An 11,364-nucleotide genomic window follows, 5' to 3' on the forward strand; every position below is an offset into this window, starting at 1 on the left:
AACAGGAGAGGCCCGGACTACGAGTCCCAAAGTGCCCCGCGCCGGTAGCCATGCTAATAAAGGGCGCCCGGAAAATGTGGGAAAGGGTAGAGAGCTGTAGTCCATATGAAGAATCTGATTGGTCATGGTGTACTACGGGGCGAAACGTGAGCGATTTAACCTACTCTGATTGGATGGATTAGGGGGGCGTGTTGGGGAATTTCCCGCAGGGCGGAAGCTCCGGAGCTTCAGGAATAGCCCAGCAAAGGCGGGCGCCGTTCAGGGCCCCCTGAGGCTTCAGGGGCCATGGCTGGGGTCGCTTGCTTGGGGAAAGCTGTGGATGCCGACGAATGGTGCGACAGTGGCCTGGGCTCTCTGGGTCCAGATGCAGCGGCTCCTGGAGGACCGGGACTGGGCTCGGAGTTGGATCCGGGGCTGTCTTGGGCTCACCTTGTCTTCAGCTACGTTACTGAGGATGGGGACACGTGAGTGAAAGAAACTTAGGCTGCCAAACTGGGCCCTAGGATACTACATCTGATTTCCTGTTAGTCTCTGATCCCGGTTTCCCAATCTGTCACTCCTTAATCTGATGCTTGACTTCCTGACCTGACTTTTTCTTTTTTGAAGATTTTATTTATTTATTTTTCGAGAGAGGGAAAGGGAGGGAGAAAGGGAAGAAAAGGGGGAGAGAAATAAGGGAGAGAAATATCAACGTGTGGTTGCCCCGTACTGGGGACCTGGCCAGCAAGCAACCCAGCATGTGCCCTAGTCTGGGAATCGAACCCGTGACCCTTTTGTTCGCAGGCCGACGCTTAATCCACTGAGCCACCCTAGCCAGGGCTCTTAATCTTTAATAAAACCAATTTCCTACCCGACTTTGATCCTCATCTAATAATTTCTGACCTCCCTTCTTGTTCTCAGAGTTCCACATACTCTTCCATTGATCTTAAAACTCGATTTGACCTTCCTGACCCCAGTCCTAAGATTTTTATTAAAGCTGCAGCTCACACAGGCACCTCCTGACCTCTGACCTCCAAAAATATGTATGGTCTTTGATCTTTCGCTCTAGATTTATGAGCATTAGACCTTGATTTCCAAAATTGACACTTGGACTTTGGCTCTAAGGCCCCACCTTCTGAGCACTGATCTGCACATCCCACATTCAAAGAGAAAATTTGTAAGCTCCACGATAGCAGGGATTCATCTGTTAAGCAAGCAAATGTTTATCAAACACTACCACGTTTTAGCCGCTGTCTTAAGTGCTGGTGATAAGGCAGTGAAGAAAACAGAAAAAACTTAAGACCGTTGGAGTATTCATTTGAGGGAGGAGGGTATATAGGCAGAAAGACAGGAAAGGAGGAAGGGATTGAAAAAAGAAAGGAAGGAAAAAAAGAAGGAAAGAAAGACACAAAGTAAGACAGAGAAATGGCAAAAATAAAAAAGACAGAAAAATGTTGTGCCGGAGGGTAGTAACTTCTTTGGAGAAAAATCAAGAAGGAAAATGAGACAAGTAGATTATTCGGGGAGAGCATTCTGGGTAGGAGGGTGGAAAGAGCAACCTTGGAAAGGCCCAAGTGAGGGACGGCACCTGGGGTTTTTGTGTGCTGTGCTTTCTGCTGTATCCCCAGTGACTGCACAGGGCCTGGCCCGTAGGTGGCACTCAATAAACATTGGTCTCAAAGAACCCAGTTGGTTTTGTTAATTTTTCTCTCTCTTTTTGGCCATTTTATTGATCTGTGTTGTGATTTTCATTATTTCCTTTCTTCTGCTTAATTTGGGCTTAATTTGTTTTTCTTTTTCTGGTATTTGAGGTAGAAAGTGAGGTCATGGAGACCGTCCTTCTCTGTTACAGGTATTGGGTGCTATAAATTTCCTCAAGCACAGCTTCAGCGGTATCTCACAAATTCTGATATGTTCTGTTTTGACTTTTATTTAATTCACTATACTTTATCATTTCTCTTTTGATATTTTCTTTGGTTGGTGGATTATTTAGAAGTATGCCAGGTAGTCTCCAGACATTTGGAAGACTTTCCAGATGCCTTTCTTTTATTGATTTTTAATTTGGTTCCATTGTGGACTGAGAACATACTTTGTATGACTAGAATCCTTTTAAACTTATGAAGACTTGTTGTATGGTCCAGAATACTGTGTGCGCTTGAGAAGAATATGTATTCTGCTGTTGTTGGGTACAGTGTTCCATTCCACTATGTCCTTGCTGATGATTTCTGTCTACTTGTCCTGTCCATTGTTGAGTGATGTATTGAAATCTCCAATAAGAATTGTGAATTTGTCTATTTCTCCTTGTAGGTCTATCAGGTTTTGCTTTGTGTAATTGGACACTCTGTTATTAGGGCCACAGATGTTTATAATTATGTCTTTTGCTTCATTGACCTCTTTCTCATCATGAAATAACCTTTATCCTTGGTGACATTCCTTGCTCTGAGATCTACTCTGATATTAAAATACTGGAGTCCTGCTTTCTCTTGGCTGACTAGTGTGAGTGTGACACACTGCTTTCCACCTTTTTATTTTTAACCTATTTTAAAATATTTATATTTAAAGAGTTCTTTATAGGCAGCATATATTTGGGTTTTGCTTTTGTAGTCACTGCAACAACATCTGCTTTGTAATTAGAGTGTTTAGACCATTTACATTTAATTATTGATGTGGTTATGTTTATTATATTGCTGTTGGTTTTATACTTATCTCTTCTTTGTTTCTCGGCTCCTCTTTATCTTCCTTCTTTTGGAGCGAGTACATTTTGTTCCATTGTATTTCTTTGTTGGCTTATTAGCTTTAACTCTTTGTTGTTTTTTTTTTTAGTGGCGGCTCTGAAAGATGGGGCTGGCAGATTCTGGCCTCCAGGAAGAATCCAGCCAGCCAGCTGCTTTTTGTGTGGCAGTGAGCTAAGAATGGGTTTTACATTTTTAAATAGATAAAAAAAATGAAAAGAACAATATTTTGTCATCAGTGAAAATCATATGAAATTCCAATTTCAGGCTCTATAAATCAAGTTCTGTGGGAATACAGCCCCACGCATCCCTTTCTGTATTGCCACTGGCTGCTTTGGCTTCACCACAGCAGAGCAGAGTAGGTAAAAGAGCCCACGTGGCCCCCAAAGCCTGAAATATTTATCTGGCCCTTTATAGAAAATGTTTGTGGATCCCTGCTTGAGAGCTTTTAGTGTACAAACTTGACCTTGGAGTGATAGGATGCCAGTTCCCGAGGAGTGAAAGAGCCTTAGGCAGTGTATTTCCATTTGGCCCCTCCCGGCCTTTATGCTGTTGTGCTCATACAGTTTACTTCTACAGGTGTTATAAACCCCACCATCCATTGTTATTATTTTTGCTTAGTCAGTCAATTATATTAAAAAATTATCTTAGAAAGAGGTTTACATAATAAAAAAACTTATCCGTTGATCCCCAGCATTACTGTTTTCAACATTCCTTAGCCTTTGTATAGATCCATTTTCCTTTTCCTTGCAGCTTCCTCTGACATTTCTTGTGGTGTGGGTCGGCTGGGGATGAGTTTGTTCAGCTTTTGTGTATCTGAAAACATCTGTATTTTGTATTCATTTTTTACAGCTATTTTTCCTGGATCAAAGAATTCTGGTTGGACAGCTACTGTCTTTGAGTACACTGAAGGTGTTGCTCCATTGTGGGTTTCTTGCATTGTTCCCTATGTGAAATCTGCTGTCATTCTTATTTCTAGTCCTCTATAATTTAATGTATCTTTTCTCTGGCTGCTTTTAAGATTTTGGTCTAATCATTGGTTTTGAGCAGATTTTTTAATGGTGGATCTTGGTGTAGTTTACTTCATTTTTCTTGTTCTTGGCAGTCACTCACTTTCTTAACTCTGTGAATGTAGAGTTTTCAGCAAGTTTGGAGATACTAAATCCATCTCCCCCATTAGGGACATTGTCCCACAGCTCACTGATGTTCCATTTTTTTTTTTTTTAAAGATTTTGTTTATTTCTTTTTGGAGTAAAGGGAAGGGAGGGAGAAAGAGAGGGGGAGAAACATTGACGTGTGGTTGCCTCTCGAGCGCCTTCTACTGGGGACCTGGCCTGAAACCCAGGCACGTGCCCTGACTGGGAATCGAACTGGCAACCCTTTGGTTCACAGGCCTGTGCTCACACCACTGAGCCACACCAGCCAGGGCCATTTTTAAATATGCTCTTTGTGTTTTGTTCTGGAACGTTTCTGTTGTGAAGTCTTCCAATATGTGAGTCTCCCTTCTGCAGTGTGTAATTTGCTGTTAATCCCATCGAGTATGTTTTTCATCGGATGCTGTAGTTTTTATCTCTAGTTCTATTTGAGTCTTTTTCTTTCTTTTTAAAATTAAAAAAATTTTTTTTGTTTTTATCCTCATCTGAGGATATGTTTTATTGATTTTATCTTATTTTTAATGATATTTTATTGATTATGCTATTACAGTTGTCCTGATTTTTCCCACTTTGCCCCCCTCCACCCAGCATCACCCACTTTCTCAGGCAGTCCCCCCACCATTGTTCATGTCCGTGGGTCTCATATAAGTTCTTTGGCTGCTCCATTTCCCACACTGTAATGTACTTCACATCCCCATGGCTATTCTATACCTACTTATTTGTACTTCTTAATCCCCTTACTTCTTCACCCATTTCCCCAAGTCCCCCTCCATTTTAGAAACCACCAAAATGCTTCTGTATCAATAATTCTCTGTTCTTCTTGTTTGCTAAGTTTATTTTTTAGATTCAGTTGTTGATAGGTATGTATTTTTTGCCATCTTATTGTTCATAGTTTTGATCTTTTTCTTAAATAAATCCTTTTAACATTTCATGTAATAATGGTTTGGTGATGAACTCCTTTAGTGTTTTCTAGTCTGGGAAACACTTTGTCTTTTGATTGTAAATGATATCTTTGCTGAGTAGAGTAATGTTGGCTGTAAGTCCCTGCTTTTCATGACTTTGAATATTTCTTGCCAGTCCCTTCTAGCCTGTGCTTTCTTTTGAGAAATCAGCTGACAGTTTTATGGGAGTTCTGCTGTACATAACTAACTGCTTTTCTCTTGCTGCTTTTAAGATTCTCTCTTTATCTTTAACCTTTGGCATTTTAATTATGAGGTGTCTTGGAGTGAGCCTCTTTGCATCCATCTCGTTTGGGACATTGTATGCTTCTTGGACTTGCATGTCTATTTCCTTCACCAACTTAGGGAAGTTTTCTTTCATTCCTTTTTCAAATAGATGACTAATTTCTTGCTCTTTCCCTTCTCCTTCTGGCCCCCCTATGATGCGAATGTTGGACCTCTTGAAGCTGTCCCAGAGCCTGCTTACACTATTCTCATTTTGGGGGGGTTCCTTTTTCTTCTTGTTCTGTTTGGTGGTTTTTTGCTTCTGTATGTTCCAAATCATTGATTTGATTCTGGGCTTCATTTACTCTACTGTTGATTCCCTGTAAATTGTTTTTTATTTTAATTAGTGTATCCTTCATTTCTGACTGGGTCTTTTTTATGCTGTTGAGGTCCTCACTAAATTCCTTGAGCATCCTTATAACCACTGTTTTGAGCTCTGCATCTGATAGATTGCTTATCTCCATTTTGTTTATCTTCTTCTTGTTCTGGAGTTTTGATCTGTTCTTTCATTTGTTCTTCCACGTTTCTCTCTCTCCTCATTTTGGCAGCCTCCAGGTATTTGTTTCCATGTATGAGGTAGAGCTGCTATGACTCCCTGTCTTGGTAGTGTGTCCTGATGTAATAGATGTCCTGTAGGATCCAGTGACACAGCCTCTCCATCACCCAAGGTAGGTACTTGAGGTGCACCATTTGTGTGGGCTGAATATACCTTCCTCCTGTAGTTGAACCTTGATTACTGTTGGCAGGGCAATGAGAGGGATTTACCCAGGCCATTCAGCTGCGAGGGTTGGCTGTGACCACTGAGCACAAACCTTTACTCTCCATGGATAATCAGCTGTGCAGGGCAGGGTCGTGGTGTTCTGACGTTGTCTGAGGTTGTTTACTACAACTACAGCTGTAGGGCGCGCAGGCCCTGGGGTTTCCCGGGTGGTGCAGGAGAAGGTCAGTCCCTGCTATGTTTTGCCTGGGGCCACCCTGCATGAGCTGTAAAACAATCTGAGATGGCTGCTGCTTCGGCTGGGCTTGGAGATTCCCAGGTGAAGCCAAGCTGTGAATCTAGGCTGCTTGCTGCTGGCCCTGGGCCTGGGGCCCCTTAGCAAGAAGTATGGGGGGCTAAGGACTCACTGAAGTTGGCTGTTGCTTGTTTGAAAGGATTTAGGAAGTTGTGAAGCATGATCCAAGACTAGCCATTCATATAGAAAAGCACCTTGGGATGGGAGTGGTCTGTAAGTTTGGTGGGACAAAGTCTCTGGGGATCCCCAGGGCAGGGCAAACAGTGTTAGCCAGGTTGATGGAGTCTCAGATATGGCACCTGGCTGCCAGCTGTCTGGCTTTGTAGAGGGAGGGTTCAGAAAAGGGACAATGGCCTCTGCCCACCTTTCTGTCTGGCAGAAGGATCTCCCCCACCTCTTGCTTTGATGCCAGACTCTTAACTTTCTCCCTGTATGTCATGGTGCCTTTCAGGCTGCTGCCCCAGTGCTGGTGCTCAGAAGGAGTGAGTCTGATTAAATCTGTGTGTGGTGTCTTTAAGAAGAACTGCTTGGGACTCCAGAAGTTTCTTCTACCTACTCAGTCCCCACTGGTTTTTGCAGTGAGAAATTATAGGGGCTTATCTTCTTGGCACTGGAATTCTGGGCTGAGGGGCATGGTGTGGGGCTGGGACTCCTCGCTCCCAAGATATTCCTCCTGAATTTTTATCCACCACACGTGGATGTGGGACCAGCCCATTCCACATCTGCACCCCTTGTACCAGTCTGGATGGCTGTGGTTTCTTTAATTCCGCAGTTGTCAGACTTCCATTCAACTTGATTTCTGATGGTTCTAAGTGATGATTGTTCTATGTTAGTTGTAATTTTGATGTGGTTGTGCGAGGAGATGAGCCGTGTTTACCTATGTGCCATGTTGACTGGAAGTGTTTTTATTCATTTTAGAAAGGGAAAAAGGGAGTGGGAGGGGAGGGGGGGAGAGAGAGAGAGAGAGAGAAAGAAAGAGAGAGAGAGAGAGAAAGAAATATTGGTCTGTTATCTTCTTTGCATTCTTCAGCCAGGGATCAAACCCACAACCTTTGGTGCACAGGATGACACTCCAACCAACTGAGCCACCCGGCAAGGGCTGGAGTCTTTTTCTTTTATCATCCATGTCTTAACTTTTGGAATGTGTGAGATAGAGTTAATGAACTGTTTTAATATTCTTGTTTGCTAATTCTAACATCCGGATCACTTCTAGGTCAACTTCAGTCAATTGATAATTCCAATTATGGATCATGTACTCCTGCCTCTTTGCATGCCTGATCATCTTTGATTCAATGTCAGACATTGTGGAATTTACCTTGTTAGGCAGGTTAGTTTGTGTTCCTGTAAATACTCTGGAGTATTATTCTGGGTTTCAGCTAAATAACTTGTAAGTAGTTTGATTTTGCTTTTATGACTTGTTAAGTGCATCCTGGACAGTGTTCCCCCTAGAGCTCATTGTTCCCCACTACTGAGGTAAGACTTTCTGGACTGTTCTACTCAGTGTCCTGTGAAGGATGGGGTTTTCCTAGTCTGGCTGGTGGGGACGGCTGCCATTCCCAGTCTCAAGTGAGCAATGAGCGTGTTTCTCTGGTGCTTTTGGATGATACTTCCCCACACCTGGGTAGTTTCCTCACACCCAGGCCCTGATCAGTATCCTCCTAAATACAGGAGAGGCCCCTCTGCAGACATCCAGGTCTCTCTGTACATCCCTCCTCTCGGGTTTTCTATCCTCTGACCTTGGCCACCTGGCTCCCTCCGAACTCAGCTCCATCTCCTCACCCAGAGCCTCCCTGCACTGTGGCATGGAAACTCTCAAAACAGTAAGCTGTGGTAGTTAGTCGAAGGGTTCACCTTGTTTATTTCCTGTCTCTCCCTGTCATTCATTACATGATGTCCAGTATCTTGAAAACTGTTGTTTCATACAAAAAAGAAAGAAAGGGCCCTGGCTGGCATAGTTCAGTGGATTGAGTGTGGGCTGAGAACCAAAGGGTCATAGGTTCGATTCCCAGTCAGGGCACATGCCTGAGTTGCAGGCCAGGTCCCCAGTGGGGGCCACATGAGAAGCAACCACACATTGATGTTTTTCTCTCTCTTTTTCCCTCCCTTCCCCTTTCTAAAAATAAATAAACAAAATCTTAAAAAAAAAAGAAGCTGTTTATTGTATACTATGTTTTATTTGATTTGTTGGCTGATTCAGATAGGAGGGAAATCTGGTCCATGTTTGAGGGGAGGTAGAAGTCCTACTTAATAAACATTGATTAAACAAATTTTCTGAGTTAACTCTTACCTGACCCTCTGAGATTCCTGACAGCTGGTTCTAGAGTTGCGGTCACAATGGCTAGCACACGGTGGGTGCTCTGTGTGTACTGAATGAGTAAATGTGAGAGTACTTGACCTCTGTCTTCTGATGCCTGTCCTTGTTCTCAGGGCCCTGCACTTGGCTGTGATTCATCAGCATGAGCCCTTCCTGGATTTCCTCCTGGGCTATGTGGCTGGCACTGAGTACCTGGACCTGCAGAATGACCAGGGCCAGGTGAGCCACTGGAGGACAGTGCAAAGCTTGGGGCCAGGATTCTCAGTGTGACTCCTAACCCCTGCACTCTGCTCCTGCAGACAGCCCTGCACCTGGCAGCCATCCTGGGGGAGGCATCTACAGTGGAGAAGTTGTACACGGCAGGCTCCGGATTGCACGTGGCAGAGCGTGGGGGCCACACAGCTCTGCACCTGGCCTGCCGTGTGGGGGCACACGCCTGTGCTCGAGTGCTGCTCCAGCCCCGCCCCCAGCACCCCAGGGAAGCCCCCAGCACCTACCTCACTCAGGGCCTGGACCACAGCCCTGACACCAGCCGCACCCCTGTTGCCTCATACCCCGAACCTGACTTGGAGAAGGAAAAGGATAAGAATGAGGACTGGAAGCTGCAGCTGGAGGCTGAAAACTACCACGGTGAGCGTTCACAGTCACTGAGAAGGGCCAGGTGGCAGCACCTGGCTCTGGGCTCAGCTCTCCTGACTCAACATCCAATCCCCTGGGAAACAATACTGAGGCTTCAGGGACCCAGGCATTGGGACCAAAGAGGCCTGCTGAGGGCCCAGATTATTGAGAATTGGCCACATGGGACCCAGGACCCCCACCCGAAGCCTGCAGATCACTTGTAACCCACAGGGCAGAGCTACTAGGCCAAATCCAGGTGTTGGGCCCAGTCTCCGTAGCCGGAAGGCACAACTCACCCTGGACACCCCCCTACCCTCAGCCATGGGTCCTAGCCCACCCAGGATCATGGAACTGTAGGCCCAGGCCCTCTGAAATTCTGGCAGCCCAGGTTCCCAGAGATTGACACTGGAGTTCAGGGACAGCCATCTGCAGCCAGTCCTCATGGGATGAAAGACTATCTACCCAGGGCCCTGGTGCCTGGGTCTCAGCTCTCCCATCTGCAAGTCCAGCCACCTGGGACCAGGCCCCTTCACAAGGGGCCTGAGGTCATTTAATACCCAGTCTGTGTTTAGGGCCTACCCCAGGCCTCCAAACTCAGGCCCTTCAACCACTCAGGACCCAGGAATTTGGGTTCCAGCTTCTTTGTGAAGTAAGACCAGAGACTCACGGCTCCTGGCCCCAAGATCCAGGCCTCCTGTCCATAGCCACAGGGTTTTCAGCCATTGGGCCCCAGACACCGCACAGCCAAGGCACTGGCACCACCAGCCACTGTCAGTCCACTGAGACTTAGGCATTTACAGTGCAGGTGGCTCTGTGCCATACCCAGCAATTCAGGAGCCAGATCCCAAGCTTGGTCACCCTCAGGCCACAAAGCCCTCTCCCAGGATCATGGCTTTGGGTACGATCCTCACCCTCACCCTCATCATCTGACGTTGGGTACGATCCCAAGCCCCTCACCCTCATCATCTGACATCAGTCGTTCTGTCCCCAGGCCACACCCCACTCCATGTGGCCATCATCCACAAAGATGCAGAGATGGTCCGACTGCTCCGGGAGGCCGGAGCTGACCTCAACAAACCGGTGAGCCTCCCCGGGGAGAAGGGTGGCAGGATGGGGCTGTCCCCAGGGTGGGACAGGGCTTCCTATGACCTCTCTGCTCTACCCCACAGGAGCCCACCTGCGGCCGGAGCCCCCTGCACTTGGCAGTGGAGGCCCAAGCAGCCGATGTGCTGGAGCTTCTTTTGAAGGCGGGTGCTGACCCCGCTGCCCGCATGTATGGTGGCCGCACCCCACTGGGCAGCGCCATGCTCCGGCCCAACCCCATCCTCGCCCGCCTCCTGCGTGCGCACGGTGCCCCTGAACCTGAGGATGAGGACGACAAGCCTGGCCCCTGCAGCAGCAGTAGTGACAGCGATAGCAGGGATGAAGCTGTGAGTCAGGAGGAGAGGCTGGGCAGCCCAGCGGGGGCTCAGGGTAGACGGTCAGGTGGAATGTCCTCAGTAGGGGAAATCAGGCAACATGCTGAGGCAGCTTGGGCTGCTGCGATTAGAGAACTGAGGCCAGCAGTGCCCAGTGAGCTGGACGGTGGGGGGGGCGGACGTGGGGGGGTGGCAAGAACTCGGGTTGTGGTTGTTGAGAAGTTAAGGCAATGGCAAAGGGCAGCTCAGGCAGAGGGAGAGAAAAGACCTCGGCTGTGGTGACCGATAAGTAGGCAGCAGTGAGCAAGTAGCAGCGTGGGCAGTGCTCAGGCTGTGGGAAGATGACCTTGGGCAGCAGTGATTTGGACCCTGGCAGTAGTAGGGAAAGACCTTGGCCAGCGGTGAGGATGTTTCCTTGGAGAACCCAGGCCGCTACTTTGGGCAGGGGGTGATGTTGGAAGGAGGGACTGAGGGATTTGGGTAAAGGCAGAGGGAAGGGGCAGGGGAGGGAGACTGCAGTGGCTGCGGCTGCTAAAGGACTGGAGAAGCAGCCAGGCTAGAGCCCCAGTGGTAGCTGTGGGAGAACCCAGCCGGCCTTGAAGTTGGTGGGTGGAGGACCAGGAGCTGGAAAGTTGAACTACAAGCAGGGAAACTCGGGTTTCAGGACAAGACCCAATTTTTTGGGTGAGTGGGAGAAATTGGGCAGCGGGCAAGGTGGCAACCACCTGAGCCCCTCTGTTTGGCCTGCTCTGCCTGCAGGATGAATATGACGACATCGTGGTCCACAGCGGCCGGACCGCAAATCGGATACCTCCTACCCAAGCCTCCAAACCTCTCCCTGACGACCCTGTCTGACTCAGTTGTTAATAGAATTTCCCATGTAATAAAATCCCAGTTCTGACAACCAGAGACT

The 11,364-nt window shown here is 47.3% G+C and overlaps 1 protein-coding gene across 1 annotated transcript; it reads left to right on the top strand.

Annotated features, from left to right (window-relative positions):
• Positions 1-203: 203 nt before the first annotated feature.
• On the top strand, positions 204-11,360 carry NFKBIB (NFKB inhibitor beta). Its single transcript, XM_028530410.2, has 6 exons — positions 204-464; positions 8,529-8,634; positions 8,715-9,045; positions 10,025-10,113; positions 10,203-10,463; positions 11,211-11,360. Exons 1-6 carry the CDS (start codon positions 286-288, stop codon positions 11,304-11,306), a joined length of 1,062 nt encoding a protein of 353 aa, XP_028386211.1. The 5' UTR covers positions 204-285; the 3' UTR covers positions 11,307-11,360.
• The last annotated feature ends 4 nt before the right edge of the window (positions 11,361-11,364 follow it).

This window comes from Phyllostomus discolor, chromosome 12 (assembly GCF_004126475.2).
Source record: "Phyllostomus discolor isolate MPI-MPIP mPhyDis1 chromosome 12, mPhyDis1.pri.v3, whole genome shotgun sequence".
NCBI lineage: Eukaryota > Metazoa > Chordata > Mammalia > Chiroptera > Phyllostomidae > Phyllostomus > Phyllostomus discolor.

Coding starts and splice junctions, on each gene's coding strand:
- NFKBIB (XM_028530410.2), top strand. CDS start 286: ATGGCTGGGGTCGCTTGCTTGGGGAAAGCTGTGGATGCCGACGAATGG. Junction 465..8,528: donor GTTACTGAGGATGGGGACAC/GTGAGTGAAAGA, acceptor CCTTGTTCTCAG/GGCCCTGCACTTGGCTGTGA. Junction 8,635..8,714: donor TGCAGAATGACCAGGGCCAG/GTGAGCCACTGG, acceptor CTGCTCCTGCAG/ACAGCCCTGCACCTGGCAGC.